The sequence below is a fragment of the Pristiophorus japonicus genome, chromosome 14, assembly GCF_044704955.1.
Source record: "Pristiophorus japonicus isolate sPriJap1 chromosome 14, sPriJap1.hap1, whole genome shotgun sequence".
NCBI lineage: Eukaryota > Metazoa > Chordata > Chondrichthyes > Pristiophoridae > Pristiophorus > Pristiophorus japonicus.
In genome coordinates, this window is record NC_091990.1 from 117,755,212 (window position 1) to 117,779,915 (window position 24,704).

Sequence of the window (24,704 nt, forward strand, 5' to 3'; positions counted from 1 at the left end):
CGCGGCTTCTTGCATTGAAAAGCCAGTGAGCGGCCAGCGTGGGGTCTCCAGACCGCTGAGCAGCCACCCAGTTTAGCGGGAACATTGCGTGTCCGGTCAGGAAATTGCAGGATTTCAGGTTCTCAGATCTTCCAGCGTGGCAAGTGTCTGATCTTGGCTGGACTGCTCGGGAACGTTTATCAGCCAGTTTCAGAGATAACTCAATAACTCGTGGCAGCCTTATCAGCAGCACTCGCCAATTAACGCAAAAAAATCTAAAAGGATGAAAATCTAACCCCACTGCTGATTTAAATGGCAATACTCATAGTCAGGTCTCACTATTTAATTACTTCTAATAATTGTTTCTGTTTTCTCTCCACATTCAATCGATATTTTACACTGTTTTGCCACAGTGGTTATCAATGCCAAATCAGAGTTATTACTGCAACCGTTTGCACTTAAGTTTGATTTTAATAAATGGATTGCAACAGGTAAGTCTAAAAAAGCCAGATAGCTCATTGTATAACACTGTAATTAGTACTGAGATACATGTCCTGAAACACCATTGGATACTAGGATTCACCTGAAATTCCTCTCCCAGCTCTACTAACAGGGCCCTTAGTGTCAGCCATGGCTCAGGGGCGATGGTGCTACCCACTAAGTCACAAGGTTGAGATTTGAGCACAAAAATCTAGGCTGACACTCTAGGCAGTGTTAAGGGAGTGCTGCACTGTCCGGCTTTTGGATGAGACATTAAACCGAGGCCCCGTCTGCCCTCCCAGGTGCACGTAAACGATCCCATAGCCACTATTTCGAAGAAGAGCAGGGGAGTTATCCGCAGTGTCCCCATCAATATCTATCCCTCAATCAAAATCACAAACAGATTATCTGGTTATTATCACGTTGCTGTTTGTGGGAGCTTGCTGTGCGCAAATTGGCTGTCGCGTTTCCTTCATTACAACAGTGACGACGATTCAAACTTCATTAGCTGTAAAACGCTTCGGGATGTTTGAAGTCGCGAAAGGCGCTGTATTAATGCAAGTCTTGCTTTCTTTCATTTAATAACGTCTGCACTAAAATAGGGCAGAAGAGTTTCAGACAAGCTCATGGAACTTTTGGCTGCCAGTGTCCCATGGGGTAATTTGAGAAGCACAAATTATTCTACATAAACTAAAATACATGACTTTAATGCCCTATTTTAGCATTGTAAATAAGTCCTATTAAGGACCAATATCTGTAATGGACTGAATGTGACTGCCCGGCAAAATCATGTAGTTCTAGCCAACTTATGTCCCAACAAACCATATCAGTTCAGTGTTACTGCCCTTCCAATATCACAACACTAAAGTCACTTAAATGTTATAATATCTAAATGGTCTATTTAATTACATTAGTAAAATGCATTTGATCAGGAATTTTTATAGCTTAAATGTTTTTTTCATTCTGGCTGGTAAACTGTATCACGAGCCACAAAAACACTCCTACACCAATTGGCCAACACATTCCAAAAATAATTTTCAGGAACTTTTTAAAAGAAATACAATGCTATTTCCCAGACCAGACTGCACTAAGAAAAAGTTTAAAAAGGGTGGCTGACTATTGTTGCAAAAATAGTCATTAGTATTGTTTAGAATGGAGAAACACTTGGCTCGGTGTTGTATCAAAGATCTGTAAACCTTGCTTCAGTCTCCGATCACTGAAGTGTTACCTATACTGCTCTGCTGGTTGATGGGGTCCTCGTGTTTGAAGGCGTGATTCGGGAACTGCGGAGTGTGATGGCTAGGAGTGTGACCGTAGCCCGGAGTCCCATCGAAAGCCACAGCGCTGTAACCTGAAACAGACATAGAAGTCGCATCAGCAAAAGGCATGTAGTTATAGAAATTGACACAAATCCAGAATGATTACCTGAAACACGCGATATTAATAAAGAACTAGCATTTCTATAATGCCTTCCGCTTCCTCAGAAAGTCTCAAACATTCTTCATCCAATCAAATGCTTCACAAGTGCAGTCATTGTAGATGTGTTTAGTAATTGTTCACACAGCAAGATCCCACAAGCAGAAAATATGAAAAATTACTAGACATTGGGCTGTAAATTGCGGCCTCTCCGGGTGCGTATGATGTGTGCGCGCTCAAAGAAGCTCCGCAAGTTCCGGGTTCAGGCATGCACCTAAACTGGCACTTGTGATTTGTCAGAATTTCGTTTCACAGATCACGCACCTCCGAAACCAGCAGGCGTAAGGATGCTTTTACCAGCATAAGAGTTTTAAAAGATAGAAAAAAATTATTTAATGACTAATTTTTATATTTAAAAACTCTGTCCATTAAGGTAAGTTTATTTTTAACACTATTAAAACATACTAAAAAAATTCTAAAACATTTAATTTAATTCAATTTCTATTAATTTTAAATAAGTGAGTTTTTTTTAATTTATTGATTGTGTTTTCTGTGTTTTGAGGAGTATTCCCATTCATAGTTATGTAATCCGTACAAACGGATCTCCCATTACTATCAATGAGAAAATACTTCATTTTCATTGGTAAAGGCAATAGCTCATTTTCTGCACAACAAGATCCCACAAGCAGCAAATGTGACAGCCCAGCTAGGCCTCGGAGCCGAAGTGCTCATTCCTCCGGGACCAATTACTTTCGTAATTTATTTTGCGATCAGAGGCATCCGCCCTCGGGAAGCCTCCGACTGCAATTTCTGGGCCAATCTGGGTTTTTTTTAGGGTTGTAGGTTGAGGGAGTAATTTTGGCCAGGGTACCCAGAGAACTCTCTTCAATGCTCCAATAAAACCCATAGGATCGTTTATGTCCAACTGACCAGTCAGGGGTAGTGGGAATTCAAATTCAACTCAGGCAGAAATGCAAAACGAGCAGTATTGGGGGTTAGCCGCCCATGGCCGGGGAAGGGTGGGCGGGGAGCTGGAATTGGTGCGATAGTGTAAAATGGATAGCGAATCGGCAACTTACATCATTGAAGTCAAATGAAATAAAAGTCAGGGAGACATGTACAGTGGGCTGCCGACTCATTATCCCCTGGTTTTACACGAGGTCAAGATCTACCCGCCACATCTCATCTAAAAGTTGGTACCTCTGGCAGTGCTGCTCTCCTCAGTACTACACCAAAATCAACTCAGCTTTAATTTCAAAAGCCTATTCAATTCGCACGTTAAATTTGTTTGATGATTAATTTTCATAGAATCATAGAACTTTACTGCAGAGAAAGAGGCCATTCGTCCCATCGTGTCTGTGCTGGCCCAAAAGAGCCTAATCATACTTTCCCTAGTTTCTTCCCTAATACACACTGCTGTTCAAAGCAATTAATTGCAGGGAAGGCTTTGGAATTTTTCTGATAGACATGAGAAGAATATAAGAACATAAGGACATAAGAAATAGAAGCAGGAGTAGGCCATTTGGGCCCTTGAGCCTGCTCCGCCATTCAATGAGATCACGGCTGATCTGATCTTGGCCTCAACTCCACTTCCCTGTCCGCTCCCCATAACCCTTGACCCCCCGCTTATCATTCAGAAATCTGTCTATTTCCACCTGAAATGTATTCAATGACCCAGCCTCCACAGCTCCCTGGGGCAGAGAATTCCACAGATTCACGACCTTCTGAGAGAAGAAATTCCTCCTAATTTACGTTTTAAATGGGTGACCCCTTATTCTAAAACTATGCCCCCTAGCCTAAATTCCCCCACGAGGGGAAACATCCTCTCTGCATCTACCCTGTCAAGCTTTTGAGGTGCTATATAATATATGTACTTTATTACATAAACTATGTGGTAGTAGATTCACAACTCACTGTCTATGTTTAACCTAGAAAAATAAAATTCTGCACTGTGGTTTGAAAATTTTTACATTTGACTTGTTTTGCACACTGCAAGTTGACTACCTCGACTGCATCATCATGGAAATGGTTGAACTGGTCCTTCCTCCAAAAAACAAACAATGGGGATTCAGAAAAAGGAAGCACGGGGAGGTGAGGAGACCGACGGTGAACGTGGTCAGATTCTGGGCCTAGGACCAACGCAGCTAAAATAAATGCGGGACATTTGCTAAATAAGGGATGATTGAGTCATTGGAAGGAAACATCGAACGGCAAAAAAATGAGGATAAAAGGAGGAAGGAAGCTGAAACAAAACCTAATATGAATGAGAGGTTAGAAAAGGAAAACAGCGTTTTATAGAAATAGAAGTATTTCTGTTCAGTGGCAGAATTAATGCACTAAACTAAGCTTAAATATTAAGAAAGAGCCCTATATATAGGCAATGAATGAATGCTCATGAGTGGGGCAACTGAAAGTTAGCTGAAACTTTAAGACTAGATAAAGATGTTTAAACAACCGTCCTCAGTGTTCAAGCAAGGAGAGAGCAAACACCCTGGGATGAAGGTGTTGTCGGATGAGGAAAGGTTGGGCCTATACTCATTGGAGTTTAGAAGAATGAGAGGTGATCTTATTGAAACGTGTAAGATTCTGAGGGGACTTGACAGGGTAGATGCAGAGAGGATGTTTCCCCTCGTGGGGAATCTAGAACTAGAGGACATAGAATAAGGGGTCGCCCATTTAAAACAGAAATTAGGAAGAATTTCTTCTCTCAGAGGGTCTTGAATCTTTGGAATTATCTGCCCCAGCGAGCTGTAGAGGCTGGGTCATTGAATATATTTAAAGTGAAGATAGTCAGATTTCTGAACGATAGGGGAGTCAAGGGCTTATGGGGAGAGGGCATGGAAGTGGAGTTAATGCCAAGATCAGATCAGCCATGATCTTATTGAATGGCAGAGCAGGCTCAAGGGGCCAGATGGCCTACTCCTGTTCCTATTTCTTATGTTCTTATGTTCTTATGTAATGCAATAGGAATGAGATAGACATATAGGCTGTGGATGCTCAGTCGTTGAGTATATTCAAGACAGAGATTCCGAGATGTTTGGATACTAATAGAACCAAGGGATATAAGGATAGCGCAGAAAGGTGGAGTTGAGGATGAAGATCAGCCATGATTTTATTGAATGGCAAAGCAGGCTCGAAAGGGTTTTATTGTTATTTGGGGTTGGAAAATGAGGCATGTCCTTAATGCAAATTTGCGAGAGAAATGATTTGGGGTTGACTTGTACGGTTACAAGATGAAGAAGCTCGTTATATGGATCAATAAATTTCACTGGGGGAAGTTAAACAAGGTAGATACGAGAACGTTTGAGCGAATAAGGAAGGCAATAAGAAGTTGACTCTTCATGAGGAGGAAGTAAAATTGGAAGAGTCAGTACACAGCCAATACTTAACACAACTTGTGAATCGTGTAATCGGTTGAGGTGCCATAACAGGTTTTAATTTGGGGGTACCATGGGAATATTTCTCTCTATCTGGTCGCATGATATTAGTTATAAATCGGCAAGAATAGAACACAGAACAGCTAAAGCACCAGAATTCGTAATATCCGAAGTAGAAATAAGAAAGGGATTTAGCTGCAATTATGAGGAAAGTGACAATAGAAATACATGCCGGTATACAGTTTTAACTATAAAGAAAAAATGAAAGAATGACAGATTTGGATTTATATAGTGCCTTTCACAACCACCAGATGTCTCAAAGCGCTTTACAGCCAATGAAGTACTTTTGGATTGTAGTCACTGTTGTAATGTAGGAAACGCGGCAGCCAATTTGCGCACAAGCAAGCTCCCACAAACAGCAATGTGATACTGGCCAGATAATCTGTCTTTGTTATGTTGATTGAGGGATAAGAACATAAGAAATAGGAGCAGGAGTAGGCCAGATGGCCCCTCGAGCCTGCTCTGCCATTTAATATGATCATGGCTGATCCAATCATGGACTCAGGTCCACTTCCCTGCCCGTTCCCTAAAACACCTTATTCCCTTATCAGTTACGAAACTATATATCTCTGCCTTAAATGTAGTCAATGACCCAACTTCCACAGCTCTCTGAGGCAGCTTATTCCACAGATTTACAACCCTCTGAGGGAAGAAACTCCTCCTCATCTCAGTTTTAAATGGGCAGCCCCTTATTCTAAGATTATGCCCATATCAGTGGAACCATTCTCTCTGCATCCACCTTGTCAAGTCCCCTCATAATCTTATACGTTTCAATAAGATCACTTCTCATTCTTCTGAATTCCAATGAGTAGAGGCCCAACCTCCTCAACCTTTCCTCATAAGTCAACCCCCTCATCTCTGGAATCAACCTAGTGAACCTTCTCTGAATGGCCTCCAAAGCAAGTATATCCTTTCTTAAATGTGGAAGCCAAAATTGTATAGAGTATTCCAGATCTGGCCTCACCAATACCCTGTATAATTGTAGCAAGACTTCCTTGCTTTTATACTCCATCCCCTTTGCAATAAAGGCCAAGATCACTTGCTGTACCTGCACACTAACCTTATGTGTTTCATGCACAAGTACCCCCAGATCCCACTGTACTGCAGCACTTTGCAATTTTTCTCCACTTAAATAATAACTTTTTTCTGCCGAAGTGGATAACCTCACATTTTCCCACATTATACTCCATCTGCCAAATTTTTGCCCACTCACTTAGCCTGTCTATGTCCTTTTGCAGATTTTTTGTGTCCTCATCACACATTGCTTTTCCTACCATCTTTGTATCGTCAGCAAACTTGCCGACATTACACTCAGTCTCTTCTTCCAAGTCATTAATATAGATTGTAAATAGCTGGGGTCGCAGCATTGATCCCTGCGGCACCCAACTGGTTACTGATTGCCAACCCGAGAATGAAGCATTTATCCCAACTCTGTTTTCTGTTAGTTAGCCAATCCTCTATCCATGCTAATATATTACCCCCAACCCCATGAACTTTTATCTTGTGCAGTAACCTTTTATGTGGCACCTTGTCAAATGCCTTCTGGAAGTCCAAATACACCACATCCACTGGTTCCCCTTTATCCACCCTGTTCATTACATCCTCAAAGAATTCCAGAAAATTTGTCAAACATGACTTCCCTTTCATAAATCCATGCTGACTCTGCTTGACTGAATTATGACTGAAAAGGTCCTGCTACTGCTTCTTTAATAATGGACTCCAACATTTTCCCAACCACAGATGTTAGGCTAACTGGTCTATAGTTTCCTGCTTTTTGTCTGCCTCCTTTTTTAAATAGGGGTGTTACATTTGCTGTTTTCTAATTAGCTGGGACCTCCCAAGAATCCAGGGAATTTTGGTAAATTACAATCAATGCATCCACTATCCCTGCCGCTACTTCTCTTAAGACCCTAGGATGCAAGCCATCAGGTCCATGGGATTTATCCGCCTTTAATCCCATTATCTTACTGAGTACCACTTCCTTCGTGATTGTGATTGTGTTAAATTCTTCCCTCCCCTATAACCCCTTGACTATCCACTGTTGGATATTGTTTGTGTTCTCTACTTTAAAGAATGATACAAAATATTTGTTCAGAGTTTCTGCCATCTCCACGGTCCCCATCACTAATTCCCCGGTCTCGTCCTCTAAGGGACCAACATTTACTTTAGCCACTCTTTTCCTTTTTATATAACTATAGAAACTCTTGCTATCTGTTTTTATATTTTGTGCTAGTTTACTTTCATAGTCTATCTTCCCTTTCTTAATCATTTTTTTAGTCATTCTTTGCTGGCTTTTAAAAGCTTCCCAATCTTCTGTCCCACTAGTTTTGGCTACTTTGTATGCCCTTTTTTAAAAATTGGATACCATCCTTTATTTCTATAGTTCATCACGGATGGCTATCTTTTATTTACACACTTTCCTTCTCACTGGAATATATTTTTCTTGAGAGTTGTGAAATATCTCCTTAAATGTACGTCACTGTTCATCAACCACTTGAGAGACAGGTTTAACATGTCATCCAAAAGACGAATGAGGCTATAGCAGAAAATAAATCCAAGATACAAGTTCAGGTGGTCAAATGTGTTGTTAAAGGTTAGTACATGGGACAAATAATCAACTTTCTTCATATCCATTGTAACTGAAAGGCGCAACGTTTCTCTTTCCTCCACAGTACATATTTCAGATCAGTATTTTGCTACTGGCAGCACCAAAGTTCCTGAGTTGTAAAAAAAAGTTTACTCTTAAATGAGGAGAACAGCAGGTTTAACTGAATGACAGGCTATTTTTCTGAGATAAGAAGCAATTGCTAAGACACATCGGGTATAATGGGGAATCCAACTGCCAAAGTTGGCCCTGCAGAGGCTTGTTGATGGATGTAGGAGGAGTGGTCAGTCACAGATGCAGTAGGAAGACAAAACACTTGAGGAGCTGGGAGTAACAATTGGAGGAAATTTCCTTTTTGGATTTGGGGCAGTAGTTGTCTGGAGACCTGAAAGTTTTAGAACAGAGCTGACATCGCCAAAGGAAATGACTTTTCCTAACGATTTTGAGGCTAATAAAATATTTTGTAGATTTGAAGGTGTCAGGGAGGAAAAGCGACTGGACTGAAAACAAAAAAAAGGAAGAAAGAAAATGTTGGAGATGTTCAGCAGGTCAGGTAGCATCTGTGGAGAGAGAAACAGAGTTAATGTTTCAGGTCGAGGATCATACATCAGACCTGGAAAAAGGTAGAGATGTATACATCCACTTCTGACGAAGGGTCACCAACCTGAAACGTTAACTGTTTCTCTCTCCACTGATGCTGCCTGACCTGCTGCGCATCTCAAAAATTTTCTGTTTTTCTTTCAGGTTTCCAGCATCGGCAGTATTTTGATTTAGTAAAAAAAAAAGACATGTCTTTCTATAGCACCTTTCACAACTTCAGTACATCACAACGCACTTTACAACCAATGAAGTACTTTTGAAGTGTAATCACTGTTGTAATGTAGGGAAAGAAAATATTTTAAGGTGGCTAAAGAGAAATTTGGAAACCCAAAGATATATCAAAATGAATAGAAAATGGCATTGCTGATGTATGTACAATAATTAAACAATCAAAGATCAAGTTGTTGTGCTGGATGACAGACAAGCCAATTTCCTGATAGATTTCTGCATGGCTAGCATTTTGAATATAATTTTTTTAATTGTAATTACAACAACAACTTGTATTTATATAGCACCTTTAATGTAGTGAAACGTCCCAAGGTGCTTCACAGGAGTACTATGAGATTTAAAAATTTGACACGGAGCCACATAAAGAGAAATTAGGGCAGGTGACTGGTCAAAGAGGTAGGTTTTAAGGAGCATCTTTGAAGGAGGAAGGCGAGGTAGAGAGGCGGAGAGCTTTAGACAGGGAGTTCCAGAGCTTGGGGCCCAGGCAACAGAAGGCACGGCAACCAATGGTTGAGCAATTATCAGGGATGCTCAAGAATTAGAGGAGTGCAGACATCTTGGTGGGGGGTGGGGGTGGGGTGCGTTGTGAGGCTGGAGGAGATTACAGAAATAGGGAGGGGCGAGGCCATGGAGGGATTTGAAAACAAGGTATACGAAGAATAGAAATCCTATTCCACATCTTCCAGTCAAGTTTTCAAGGGGAAGTATTTATCAAAAGTATTAATGTGAATTTAAAATGTTTCTAAAAATCAAAAGTACTAAACTCGGAAGAGTATCTATGGATATTGAAGGAATTGAAAGCAACAGGCGGATTTTAGTAAAGGTCCCCTATCCATATTGATCATTAAGAGCAGGGCAGATATCAAAGTGCTGGAAAATAATTCAGTTAAAGTCAGCCCTGGAGCATGACCTCAAGAAGGACTAGTTTTCCATATGCAATATATGTGACGAAGGGTCACTAACCAGAAACGTTAACTCTGTTTCTCTCTACACAGATACTGCCTGACCTGCTGAGTATTTCCAGCATTTTCTGTTTTTATTATGAAACTTATCTATTATTATATAGCTTCCCTGGTGGCCTATTGGGTAAATTACCATCCCTGTACAATTAGGAAAGATCCATGTTCAAACCCTGACCATTTAACCAGTAGTACCACCAGTGCACTGCAAGTGTCTTAGTAGAATAGGCAAGGGAAAATCGGTGCGAGCTTCTGATCCCGCCCACTAAAAGTGTATTTGTATTGATATTGAGATAGGACTGGAACGAGCTGATCTGTGATGTCTCGTGGTCGAACAGCCTGCTGAGTCTCACCATCTGGGCATACAGATGGAAGACTTCAAGACTACTTCAGCATGAGACACTACTTTCAGGAGAAGAGGGGAAAAAAGAGAGCTGAGTACAAAGGATAATACAGCAGGATGTGTCTCGACTTTATACCAAAAATGGTTAATATATGAGCATAAATCTGTAAGGAATAATATTTGCCTCACAAACTTATTCATGACTGTAAAAGCCTCACTAAAGAATGACAATGTAGGGAATATTATATATCTCAATATCAGTACTTTCATAACAACCTGGCAAGCTCCCACACAAGAGAGTTGATGCTAAGCCTCATGTTGAAAGTACCCAATCTATTGGACCTTTTGTGAACTTTATAAAGGTAGTTTGGACTTCTGCTGATGTTATGAGAAATGAGATGCTCCCTCGTATCATTAAAAAAAATGATGACCACTTGGGGAAGGAACGTAGTACGTCTGTCTAACATGCATGTGCAGAATTCCCTTCTGGCTGAGCTCAGTTTAAGGTGCAGCAGATAATATAACTGCGGTATGCTAAACGAGGATCGCACGCTCGAGATACTGGCCTGAGACTTGTCGCTGTCCCAAAACTCAACCTTAGAGAAGGTGGTTGCTTATGAAAACACAAGCAGAGCTGAAAATTAGATTGAAAATGGCTAGAAAATAGAAAATAAATGGTAGTTTATATATATATATATAGCTGTGCTTAAAATGTCCAGTGTTAAAGTTTGCCTTACATTTACAGAGCATAGAATTCAACATTTTCACATAAGGAGCATGATTAAAGGAGTTCCACGGGGATCAGTCCTCCATTCTTCTTCTTTCCTAATCCCCCAAATGACCTCCCTGATAGCATAAACTGGATACACTGGATATCTACATTTGTTAAACCAAATATGCACAAAACCAAATGATATGTTGCATAAATTGGTATGACAAAGGAACTAGAGAAACTTGGCACTTAGTTTTCTATGCTCAGCTCCATGTTCTATACATTTGAAGCACAACTATATATGTGTATACATGTGCCATAATAAAAATCCAAGCAACATACTGCAAGACATTTAAAATAGTTGGCAAAAGACCCAGAAGGGAAATGAGGAGGATTTTTTTATGCAGCGAGTTATGATGATCTGGAATGCACTGCCTAAAAAGGTGGTAGAAGCTGATTCAATAGTAACTTTCAAATGGAAATTGGATATATACGTGAAGGGGAAAAATGTGCAAAGCTATGGGGAAAGAGTGGGGACTAACTGGATAGCTCTTTCAAAGAGCCCGCACAGGCCCGATGGATCGAATGGCCTTCTTCTGCACTGTATCGATCTATGATTCTATGAACGTAACCCTGCAATATGCTAATATCTTCAGGTGATGTTCGTTTTTGTGTCCTTTGTCATTTTCCTACATCACAATCCATGTTTGGCTTCCTTTTCTACATAACATTCTCTTTCATTATCTGTGTCACAGTTCTTGTTTCAATCTCTCATCATGTTAAAAATAACTTGGCCTTGGAAACAGAACACAAGAATCCATCTGATGACAATAAGTAGAAATAAGAACTCACTCTGCAAAATTGATGTCAAGTTTGCCAAGAACTCGAATGATAAAACTTAGTGGCAGCATTTAAGCTAAAAAATAACTATATAGACAAGCTCAGTGGGAGTAACATGGAATATATTAACTTGTAAGGCAGAACTATGTGAAGTCTAATGACAAAATGCAATGGAAAAATGTATTATATTATAAATCAGAAGTGTAATCAATGAATAAAGTGTCTGTATTCCAGATCATGGGTTACCTATTAATATTGCATAAGATTAATTTAAGTGGAAGACTATCCAGAAGTGACAGGTCCACAGAATAGGAATACTGTTTAAAACACACTCATCTAGTGCTGATTTATTGTATGTTCATAGAAAGTCCAAGCACTGGTTAGTTTGTGTATTGTGTACATGACTGGTTCTACTCAGATAGTCCTTGTGCCAAAAGAATCACTCGTCCCATGACCTTTTGGTCCTGCTCTACAATGACTCTTCATATGTCTGCACTCAAGGAGATTTGTACCTGAGCTATCTGTAGATACATAAACAATGGCTGCCTGGGAATATGCTACGAGGTGGATCTTTGGATTTTGATGAATTTATAAACCATAGTTAGTTGCAGTGAACTCAAGTCTTCACTGATGTTGTCAGAAGCATTCAGTTGTGTTACAGCTTTCAATTCCACTCCCAGAGCACTCTGTTATTCTTTACTTAGTCAAAACCCATTGGTTCATTAGGTAATATATAAATCACTTTCGTTCACACAACAAAATCCAATTTTATCTCCAAGTACTTGGTGAGAAGAGGGAAAACTGATAAGATCACACTTTGCTTTTGATCAGAATGTCATCTTGCCCCACTGATACAATCTGATAAAAGGGACATTGTACATGAGGCAAATCTTTGCAAAAAGCATAAAAGGAATTTAGGAATGGTAGCTGACCCCTTCACTAAAAGCTTCTCCACAGTGTAGCAAGGCAATTAATAACACACATAGAATGATACAGTGTTTGGCCAGAAACATTGATTATTATTCCAATGTTAGCTTACTGTAATGGTCCTCAGAAAAGGATCTGTGCTTAAAAGTAGTAGAGGGAGAAGTAACTCTGGTCATTCCTAATGCTAAAGCTCTGTGTTATGAGAGCAGGTTGAGTGAGATTAAGTTATTATTTCTATATTTAAAAAAGGAGCATGATACAAATATTTAAAATAGTGAAGGATCTTGACAAAATTGAAATTAGTTAGATGCTCTCGCAGTTCTGGGCAACCCAACAAAGAGACACAATCTCCAAATTTGGAGAGAAAAACAGGAGCTATCAAAGAGCTCCAGAGCAATGTGTCTTCAGGAGATGTTTGAGCATTTGGTAAAACCCCCAAAACTAGATTAATTAAACAAAAAATAGATATGTGTTTTTGACAAGAAGGAATGCGGGAATACAAGCCGGGTTCTGGTGTTAAGCAATGAGTCAGATGTCGAAATCATATTAAAGAGACTTAAAGCGCTTTAGAATAAATGAAGTACTTTTGGAGTGTAGTCACTGTTGTAATGTGGGAAACGCGGCGGCCAATTTGCGCACAGCCAGCTCCCACAAACAGCAATCACCAGATAATCTATTTTTGTTATGTTAGTACCTTAGAAGTGAAGATAACGGGGTTCAAATGCCGATGATTGCAATGCCTGTTCGCCCATCCATCCAAAGCATTGTGATAGGTTCTAGAAGAATGAAACGATAAATAGACTCCCTAAAATAACCCTTGAACTTAACTGCACTTTCAAAAAAATGCAATTTAGACTTCTTTAAATTATCAAAATCTAAACCCATTTCTGCAACGATAAACGTGATAGTATATGTTATTAAGTATACATTCCTTACTATCAGAGAGTTGTTATTTCTCCTTTAATATCCTTTGGCTTTCAAGAAATAGTATTCAAAATTCGATCAAATAAAGCCACTAAGTAAGCTTGCAGTAAACATAATGCCGAGGTTCGTGCCCGGAGACAAACTTCACTAGGTATTTTCTGTTTTACGCAGTAATGAATGGGTCCCGCACCTCACCTCGAATAATCATTTCAGCCGCTCATTTTAATCCTAGAATTTTGACAAGATTCGCTGGGGACCCCACAGGACAAACGAAAAAACGAAGACATGGTTGGGTATTTATTTTTCTGCCGAACAAGTGCAATTCTGGGGGTCAAAGTCTTGACCTAACCATAGGTGGAAATTCAAATCTACACGGTTTTACAGGTAACATTCGTGTGATTTGTCGCCCCGCTCCCAGTTTTAATGTCCTCTCTTTGGCGACAATACTGAAATTCCGCAGGAGCCTAAAATTGTCCTTTTACGTTTATTGAATTGCATTGAGATGGAAGGTACAAATCCAGGGGCATGGTACGCGCGCTGGATCAATGCAAGTCCTTTATTTCTATTTTATATTGAATTCTGAGTTTGGAATTAGCTGAGTTTTTTTTTAATGGGTATCACGCTTTTAAAAACAGCCGGTTAAAATCATGGCAGAAAACAGAAAGAAAGCACAGTTGAAGTTTGGAGAATGTGAGCTCCAAGATGCGTTCTAAATAACTGGGACTAAATATGACTTCCACAAAACAAGAATGTTTTTTAAAAAGTTGTAAATAGTAAAAAAGATAGTTTAAAGGAAAGTTGTAAATGGTAAAGGCGGGTGTAGCATGTGTTGCTGTTGGCGGTGTTTGGTGGCTGCGTTTAAAAAAGACTCCGCGCGCGGTTTTTTCGCTGTTGGGGAAACTAGTAGCGCTATCAAGACTTGGATTTCTATAGCGCCTTTCACGGCATCGGACGTCCCAAAGCGCTTTGCAACCAATGAAGTACTTTTGAACTGCAGTCACTGTTGTTATGTAGAACCCAGGGAATTGATGCACTGGGTCCCATCGGATTCTCAATTCTTCAGCAAATACGCTACTACAAGACATTAATAATTATAGTTATCGGCCTATAAAGAGCCAATTCAACAACAAAATATCCTGCACCTACTAGGCATATGGTTGCTAATAACATTTAGTAAACTGTTGTAAATAGGAATGTCCTGTTGTTTTACAATTGTTTCAAACCCGGAATTCAATCCTTCCGATGCATAATGAAATAGCACAGTGGCCATATAACTGCCCTTCGGCATCTTTCGTTATTTCGGATGGAATTGTTCATTTACTGACCATTAATATCCATTCTTTCAAATTTCTCAACTAAAGTTTTCACAAAAATTCTGCCGGTGATTGGTGAAGTTATTTCAGGGGCCTATGTAAATTCGAGTAAGAGTGGCAGCACTCAGTGGAAAGTTAATCAATGCCGAGAGTATTGAATCTGTCGTTTTTAAAACTAATGCAATTAAATTATAAACACGGCGCTTACTTAGTACTAGCTGGAGTTTAAGAAATTGTGAATGCTATTTTAGCGGCACTTTTCTGTGTCATAAAAGCGGAATAAAATCTAACCTAACGCGTTTCCTCTTCCGAATAAGATTCATTTGAAAATATCCTGAAAGCGAGACAGATTTTCGGTGTAATTCCTAAGTCTCAGAAAGTGTTTGTGCAGGTTCAATTTTATGCAAAAAAAATTGTGCGATACTCCAAATATTACGAGCAAACCCGGACTCTATTGCACGTCTAGCTGACGGGGAATATTCCGAATAAGTGAAATTGGCTAGGAGTTCCGTGTAGACTGCAATCTCCACCGCGTTGTGGCTTCAGATTTAACTCCCGATTTCCAACCTGTTCTGTAACATCTTCACATAGCGCTCAGGGGCCCTGCCTTCTGCCTTATGATCTGGGGGAAATCACCTGTTTGGTGCATAGCTGCTGTACATCAATACCCTAAGCGTTTGGGAAAATATTGCATCTTACAGCTCTTTGAATTGAATCGTAGTGATTAGAATCGTAGAGATTTACCGTACAGAAGGAGGCCATTTAGCCCAACGTGTCTGCGCCGTGAATTGCTGGCACTGTCATTCCTAAGTCATTGAAATTTATTATAGAATATTACGGCACAGAAGGATGCCTTTCGGCCCGTCCTGTCTGTGCGGGCCCAAAAAGAGCTACCCAGCCTAATCCAGCTTTTTCTTGGTCCGTAGTTCTGTAGGTTGCGGCACTTCAAGTGCGTATCCAAGTACTTTTTAAATGCAATGAGAATTTCTGCCTCTACCACCCTTTCAGGCAGTGAGTTCCAGACTCCCACCACCCTCTGTCTGCAGTCTGCATCTTATGTGTGTCGTGTAGCATGCAAAGACAAATGATAAAACGCCGTTGCAATACTGAGCAAAACCCCCTCAACAGAACGCTACCGCGTGGTTTAGTAGAGGGAGGTGGATATTATACACTAACAAGTGTTCAATTATACTCCTTAAAGTATAATTGCTCCTTAATCCTCAAACTCCAGCAAGGCGAGCATTTTTATCAGCGAGTTCAACCGAACTCAAAATGGAATTGGAAATGACTAGATGTGTCATTTATAACAGCAAGACTGGATTTGTGTTGCTTGAATCGTGCTGTAAGTAGGGCGCTTGTAGTTTGTTATTATTAATAATATTCCTCTCCAGAAAGACAGCGTCCATCTGCCGAGTAGGTAATAAACTTCCTGCTCCTCTGGCCGGACTCAGTCACACCGGCGGTTGTGAGTCTGAAGGCACCCCGCCCCCCCCCCCCACCCCCAACTTTTACATCAAATTAAATCCACCTCCCACCGCATAAAGCAAATTGCCTCTGTCAAAAAAATAAACAAACAAGCTTAAGTGCGAAAGCCGGACTGACAGAAAGTTCCGCGCCTACATTTGACCCCAGCAGGACCGGCCGCTGTAAATCACCCTTCTCACTTTCAATTATCCCGGCTGTTTGTTAACACGCAACCCGTTCCTGCTCTAATTAAAAAGTCATCATTTGTTTTTTTTAAGGACTCCCTTTCGTTAAGAGGATCCGCCGGCGTGCAAGTTGCGCCGATTCACGGCCCGTGTTGCGTATTTCAATAACACACGTTAACAAAAAGAACTCGTTTGTCCAGAGAGCTTCCTCTCGTCTCCCAGACACATCCCAAAGACAACACGTTACAGTGAGTCACACAGTGCCGTTATTGTGTGGCTAAACATGTGGTGAAAATTGCCTTTGCCACAATTCGTGGCCCTTTGAAGGGTCTGAACGACAGAATCAACGGCTTAACCGGCACAATTCAGCTTGACTTGTTCAATCAGTTGTGGAGAGTCGGGGTCCCAACAAACGTTGATATTTTTAGATCCAGGTTCCACAAAGCTTTCTAACCCGCTGATCTTGCGCGAAAGTTTTGCAAACGGCGCAGGAGCCCGACAGGAATTCCTGTTACCCGTGAATAACGTTGGGTGGATTAGTTATTTAGTGGGCACGGGGGAGGTCAGATCTTGGCGACGTGTTACCGTTTCACAGAACAGGTTCGGGTTCCATTGCATCCATTGGCGCTACCCGCAAATCTCCATCAACACTGCCCTAGTCACCGACCGTCGAACTTCCCCACTCTAACCTGGTCCCACTCGCCTCCTTGGCTTAAATTGTAAATTTATCTACATTAAATAAATTCAGATTCCCCACTGCCTCTAACTCTATGATGGCAACGAAATCTGTTTCCCCAAAAGATGCACAATTATCACAAAGTAAATTTATGACAAAGGTGATTTAGCAAAGATCCTGATTCATTGTGCGAAAAAGACTCGGGGGGCGGGGGGGGGGGGGGGGGTGGCGGCGGCGGGGGGCAGGGGTTGTTTCTTTAGAATACAGGTGTGCACCAGTCCGCTCCATCTCCGTGCAAAGGGAAGATTATATCAAACAGCAGTGTATATAATCCCCGATCCGTAACTCTACGCCGCTACTTGTCCGCGTTACAGTTTCGGAGTTGTTTTTATTGAATGAAAAGTTCGAAAATATAACGGAATGAGAAAAATATAGAGCAACGGGTAAGTTCACTCAGACTAACGAGGAACTTCCGAACAACATCGGAGAATAGCAGCAAAATCTATCAGCGCATCTTTACACTGTGTACCCACACAGGGCAAACCTGGTCCATTTACAGTGAATCGCTTGGACTCGCATTGTCAGATTTTATTTCCGTTAATTTCCTGTGAAAATCCGTAAATATCCCATTTTGAATCGTATTGCGAATTTATCGCACCTTTTGGGCAATTAATGGGAAAAGTCCTTCTGGCCGAAATTGGGTAGTTGACAAAGAAAAAAGAAAGGACGGCATCCTAATTCAAGACAATCTAGAGTGTAACGGGATATTTCTAAAGGGCTTTGGCAAAGAGTGATAGGCCGGTTTGAAATCATTTCAACCTCCTTTGGAAATTGGAGTTAGAAAATTATCCCCACACACTTTGGGCAAATCGCCAAATCAGGAAGTAAACAATCCTCAGGATTTTACCATCATTTCGTTCAATTGCAGAGCAGGATAAAACTCGTATTGTTCAAAGATCCCTTCTCCAATAGCAATGTGAAAGTTTTAGAATTACAATCCTATATATACATAATGGAATGTATCCGTTGTGCTTTCAGTTTTTGAATATTGTTTTAATCTTCCTGTGCAAGGAATCTTTCATACACACAAACAGTTGAACAGACAACACACCTTCGTTTAATGGATGTGTGTTTAAAGAAAAAAATTGCTTTATCTAGTCTACAGTTTGGCGAATGATTGTAGCATTTTTTTTGCAGTCTGATGTATTGGAAAATGCAGCCGAGAATACACTGAGACTATTCTTTTACAAGCGATAGCAAGTTAGCCGATGACCTTCAAATTTGTTTAAAGCAAAAGCGGATTATTATTTTTCTGGCTGCTGTCCTTCCGGTAATAGCTCGACCCACAGTTTCGAAATGCGATAACGCCCAACCCCTTTTTTCTGGGTTCTGAACAAATGATTTGATGGAAAGGTCCCTTTCAATTAAAGATCTTATCAACAGCAACAAAAAAAAGAAAAAGGAATTGATTAGAATGTGCTGAAATATAATTGAACCCCCACCCCTCTGGGTACATCTGTGTGCAGATTTTGCAGACTCCTCTTGAGAATGCAGCTGGATGTTAAACCAGAGAGATGTCCCGTTTGAACATGTCTCTCCCTCTCTCTAGACTTGGCAGAAGGTAATCTTTGAACCAAGGTAGCGTCTTTCCCACGATCGGGATTCCAGTCAGACTGTTAAACTTGCAGCCTTGAGATGGTTGATACCAAGTCCGCTCACCCGATCAACACGCTGCAGTCTGGCCCCCACCACCCCTGTACCTGACACCGAATTACACACAGCGCAGAAACAGGCCATTCGGCCCAACTGCTCTCTGCCGGCGTTTATGCTCCACTCGAACCTCCTTCCGTCTCTTGACGTGTACCAACACACAGTGCAGAAGTCATCAAGCAAAGTTGCAACCAAAAAAAAATCTATCATTCAAATCCATAATTCGAGGCATAATCCCAAATAAAATACGTTGTCTTTAAAGTTAGTGCGGCCAGTTACTGCAGACATGCCCCTCGGTTCCCAGGTCCAGGACAGGTGAATTACACCTTGCAACAATCTGCTCGCCCTTTCGTTCAATTCCTTCCTTCGTCTGTCGAATCGTTAGTTATGTCGGCGTGTGCCCAAGGAGGAATCTCCGTTCGATTTAACACAAATATTCACAGGGGGCGGTGGGGAGGCAAAACATTTATATTTCTGATCTTGTTTCTGTGTGAATGGGGCGCCCGCCTTGTAAATCAACTGTCCATGTTATTATATAAAAAAAATAAACTATTTTCTGTCGATTTGCAAAAGGAAAATGAAATATTAATTTGCAAAGTGCTATCAGATTTTTAAAAAAGCCTTTTCGCCAGAGCTCCTCCAACGAAAATATTTAAGGCGGCCGTGTAACTATCTCCAAGATTCAGAAAGGATCTGTACAGTTTAAATCGCACAAACCCCGCTTAATACCCATTTGCGCCTCTCTTTTGTTTAATATCGAAAGGTTTTCCTGTCAGTAACGAATACATGGCAGCGACAGTCACTGATGTCCACTGCCAATGATTCTCTACACATGGGGAGTGGGAACCTCGTGCTAAAACTAATGCCCTGTGCTTTTAAAAATAGTTTTATGATTTCGGCCTCCAACCTCCGTCCAGTTGGCCGTGGTTTCTAATCACTTGGGTTCATATCACGCACTGACCTCTTAAAGCAAACTGGAATGCACGTGTTGCGCTTCAAACGCAAGATTACGCTTTAATTATATTTTTAAATGAACTACTTGCATTAAAGTCTTGACTTTGTGTGAATGTATGAAATAATAAAAGTGCGCCTCAGAATAGTCCACACACATTCACACAACGAAAGGGTGTTTCTTTTTCTACCCAATCCCTCGGGTACTACTATTTTAGGAATTACTATTTCGCCCACCTGTCATTTTTTTTGCGTTAGAAACGAGATTCTGTGAGTACCAGGCGTGGAAAACTAAACTATTTAATTCGACCTAACAGGCATCGCGCGAACAAGAAAGAATTTATCCGCTATTCATTACAATGTCCAATTATTATTCGGATCCCTCAGTCTTCAGCAAGCACTCTTACAATCTCTTTCTCTGCAGCTAGAGGAAAGGGCTACACACATTTGGTTCGCGATGACATTTTTTTGTGGTTATTTCCCCCATTCAGATCTCACTGAAGTTTACACTAACACAATTCAATCCAATTTTTCTTTGCCCATCGGAGCGCCCTTCACACAATAATTGAACAAGGGCGAGAGCTGGGCTGAAAGTGTGATTGACACAGGTCGGCCGTGTGAAGTAACGGGGTAGGAAACCTTCTAACCTGGGGTGCTGGGATTGAACCATCAGAATCCGGCTTGGGAAAATCAAGTTAAAAAATGTTTTTAAAATTGTACATAACTTCTGCTCAATAGCACAGTCAGAAAGTAACTATGTTAAGCGTCTTGAGGGACGTGATCTAGATTGCAAGTCTTGAAACGGAGAGATGTCGTGTCTTTACATTGAATTCTCTATGTCGTCTTTACATTTCCATTTTGCTTTTGATTCCCCCACACCACACACATCCCGTCCAGCACTGATACAAACTTTTTTTGGGGGAGGGTGGGGGACATTCTGAAATATACATCATTTAACCATTCCATTCCTAGAGGTAAACCACTGTTAAACACCACAACACAAGCTGCCTGGATCAATCTAGGGTCTGGTTCAATATTTGTTTTTGTGTCAAATTCGAGAAAGCCATTGAACAAATGAAATCGACCCGACGAACACACACAGTTCAAGGGATGCAACAGTTGACACACACACACACTGCTAATAAGCAGTTAACTTTCATGCCTTAACAGTTTTGTTATTGATTTAATTTGCTTTAAAAACAAAGTTTGTGGGTGTACAGAAGGAAACCTTTCTTGCAGGTTTTTTGGTAGAGGTTGACTTTGCTTACCCTGGTTCCTGGCCGGCTGCGGTGTGTCAACGCAGTGGTTGAGGTAGCCGCCGTTGCTGAACATTCTTGCCTGGCTCGGAGGCGCTTGGGTCGGCGGTGGGGCCCCGAACGCCCCGTAGCGGCAAGCCCCCGCCGTGCCGGTGAACTGGCCCGAGAAGTGGACGGTGAAAGCGCTCAGGCAGTGGTCGTCGTGGGGCTCGCTGGCGCTCCAGCTCGGCTCCTGCTTGATGAAGGACGGGTGGGCTAGCGGGGCGTTGTACGAGGCGCCCGGGTGGAAATCGAGTACCGGCGCCCATTGGGGAGCGCTGCTCACCGGCATGGTGCAACTGCTGTTCCCCGGAGTCAGCGTGGAGACAGCCGGCAGCAAGGCGTTCAGGTCCCGCACGTCGGAACCCATGGCATCCAAATTATCTTTGAACCAGAACGAATCAATCGTTTATGTTGTTTCTCTCTCTCTAGATCTAAATCAATCAGACTTTCCCTATTTCCAACCCCCCCTCCCCTCCTTCCAAACCCTCCACCCTCCAGTACTATATTCCCAGGGCTGGTATCTCAGCAGACGAGTCTTCGCTTGGTCAAAAGTTCCACAGGCTCTTCGCAACGGAGAGATCGCAAGGGCTGTTGTGTTTTTAAAAAGTTGGTTGAGGCTGTCAGTTGATGTGTATGATGTGTATGGCGAGACGTGGGTGTTGTAGCAGCAGCAGCAACACTATGGCCACATATGTGGGACGGGATTGGCGACTCCCGGCCTCAAATACTCCGAGTAGGTGGAGTCTGCAACTTCTGCTTGAGATCCGTCTCCCCTCGTTACATGGGCAGGCTCCTCATGCCCAGGCTAAAGTTGTGTTGCTGTGTGGTTCAAATGGTCGATTAGTGGGCGAGAGGAGAACTAACGGGGGAGGGGGAGAGGGGATGTGTGTGTGGGAGGAGGGGGAGCGATGGGAGTAATTCATCCCTAATACCGAATCATTCGACTCAAGTCAAAACGTCAGTGCGATTCTGAGCAAACTTGCCCCATAGTTTCTGAAGAGGTTCCCCTGCAATAATGGAGTCTGTGGATCAGATGAGTAAGTCGAATTAAACATAGAATAAGCCGCATACTACATTTTTTTAAATATTCGGGTGGGAGCGAAATTGACTCCCTGGGTTCAAATTATTGTAATATTTGAAACAAGCAAGAAGCCGCAGGCGCTTTATATCTTCTGCAAGTTGGTATTGGAGTCTCTGTCGGATATTGAAGACTCGTGAATTCTGCTGGGGGCCTCCAAAGCATAATCTAAATCGTTACTTGATATTTGTTTTAAATAAAAATACATAATTTCGATTTGAATTCGGCAATCAATCACTTCATTTATGAGTTGGAGTAACATCTCGAGTCCCCAAAATGGTCGAGAGGGCGAAATCTTTGCATAATTATTTTTTAAAATGCGAGGATTTACAAAAAAAAAATGGTATTGTCATTAGAATGGTATTAATGTTCAGACACGGGGCGATATGTTGTAATGTATGGTCAGTTGGGTGTTAGTTTGTAGAGGAGGGTGGTGTAAAACAGAGAGACTAAACCGCTTGTCATTCACCAGCAATGTTGGCCCAGAAAATAAAAATCATCAAATTAGGACTTAATTTGTTTGGGGGTTACTGCCGGGGTTGTTGAGGGATGTGCAGGTAATTTGTAACGAGGAGATGATATAAATATATATAAACTATTAGCTTTATTTAAAAAAAAATCCAGACGAGAGAACAGGAGAGAGGCATCAGTCGCGAACTGACAGACCGCAATCTATTAAAGAAACGGGCAGCACATAAACGGCCATTTAAACCTTAATGAACTTTCCCCTCGCAGACAATTACTTTGTGCCTGACATGTTTTCCTTTTAATTTTCACACGGTCCAAGAATCCGACGGTCAGTTAAACAGCGATCTCGTTAATTTGCTTTCTTAAAAAAAACAGTTGGGAGACAACCGAGATCTCTTTTGATACAAGCAGGTGAAAAGCTTCATCGAACGCCAGCGAGGCTTGTAGCAACAGTGAAGGCGAACAATTGTTGTACAATGCCTTTGCACTTGCACACTTTCATTTGTTTTTAAAATGGTGTTGGTTTACTCAAAGTTCACAATTAACTAAAGAGTGGGGCCGATGGCTTGATTGCACAAGGATAGGTCCAAAGTGATGGGACACAGTTACCGTACAGAGAATATCTTGTAACAGTGATTTAATGAATGCCTTTGCAGCCTGTTGCTGCGTGTCCTGTATACACGGAAATATACCGAGCTGCAAATTACATGTTTTGAATATCTTGCCGCAGTTCCATTTGCAAACATTCTTAAATCATGTTTTCACAGTCAGGCCATTAGAAGAGTGAAACAGCGTGGTTACCGTGTACACAATTATTCTATTCATTATTTACTTCAGGCTGGCTTACGAAAAGCCATGGACATTTATTTTTCATGTAGCCTGGTAAATGTTAATCTGGCATCGGGATGGAAAGGAGTATTTTCGAAATTGGTGGAAAATGCACATAATTTGGGGATTATGAATCCCCAAATTATGGGAGGTTTAACTTTCTCCCCGTCCGACTGCGTCCTGATGATGTTTCAGTTTCAGTGATTAGCTAGGATTGTGGTATATTTTTGAGCAAAAGTCACCAATGCGCTCCCACCCCATATATAAACGCCGTGCTCGCACTTGGCAAATTTAACAGTAAAGATAGGAGCGGGCCCCATAACACGGAGTCTTATTTCTCAATTTTTATGTCCTGAAAACTGTATGGCCGCATCAGAAGTTCAAAATAGTCATGCCCAAAGTTTTGGGAAAGGTCCATGAATCAGTTGCACGAAGAAAAGCTGGTGAAAGAGAACAGTCACTTGAGGCAGCATCATTTATTTAGTATTCAAATGTTTGAGTGCTTCACATGCAGTGGTTTTATATAGACCACAACAACGCATGTTATATTATGTCATTTTATATGTTAAATACGACCATCATATTTTTCGCTGTATGATTAAGAGGAAGAAAAATGGATTTGTTTTTCATCATTACCTGCTGTGTTCTGGTAGTTACTCTTAACTTGAAATCCATTTTTAAAAACTTTAGGCGTTACCAATATGGAAGGAAAATGCATCTGTTTTTTGATTAATTAATATTTATATTGATTTTTTTACAGTCAGTTACACCGCACGTTTCCTCGCTAAATTTCTCTGAGGTGTGACTGGAATCACAGAAAGAGACTAAAGACAGGCGAGAATGCTTGGCAGGTGTTGGAATATATTTTTCAAAACATTAACTGAAGCGAATTTGTAAATGTCAGGATTTTAAAAATAATAATTCTTACAATTTCCGCCAGTTGCAACAAAAAGTTGAACATTTCAAAATGGTTTTAGATAAGTTAATCAGCTCATTTTTAAAATTATTTTTTTTTTAAACGAAGAGAAAGTTAAAATCGCGGTCTCTCAAAAACGGGGAGATTCATTTTTTTCAAACAAATTGTAAGCCAAATTTGGACATTTCAAAATAGTTTCTAAATCAGTTTGAGGTTAATTTGTTTTGTTTAAAAGTGATTACAACTGAAGATTAAGGGACAAAGGTGCGGCGATTTGAATTTGAAATGGTTCTTTACATATTGCGGGGAAAGGAAAACGTGGCAAAATGCACCTTTAAAAGTAATCATACTTCAAAAAGAACCTGGT

The 24,704-nt window shown here is 41.1% G+C and overlaps 1 protein-coding gene and 1 long non-coding RNA gene across 5 annotated transcripts in view; one reads left to right on the forward strand and one right to left on the reverse strand.

The window, feature by feature from the left end:
- The window catches only part of wt1a (WT1 transcription factor a), a 92,195-nt gene extending 70,344 nt beyond the window's left edge, over positions 1-21,851 (reverse strand). For 2 of the 4 annotated variants that reach the window (XM_070899533.1, XM_070899532.1), the window contains exons 1-2: positions 21,018-21,849; positions 1,688-1,810 (exon numbers count right to left, since the gene is read on the reverse strand). In XM_070899533.1, the coding sequence (XP_070755634.1) occupies positions 1,688-1,810; positions 21,018-21,414 (520 nt within the window). In that variant the 5' untranslated portion in view covers positions 21,415-21,849. Of the gene's footprint in view, positions 1-1,687; positions 1,811-21,017 lie in introns of all 4 variants that reach the window. The other 2 variants (XM_070899535.1, XM_070899534.1) reach the window with 1 other exon arrangement.
- The window catches only part of LOC139280059 (uncharacterized), a 31,152-nt gene continuing 28,260 nt past the window's right edge, over positions 21,813-24,704 (forward strand). Inside the window, exon 1 of the long non-coding RNA XR_011596606.1 lies at positions 21,813-22,084. This is a non-coding gene — a long non-coding RNA (uncharacterized lncRNA). The remainder of the gene's footprint in view (positions 22,085-24,704) is intronic.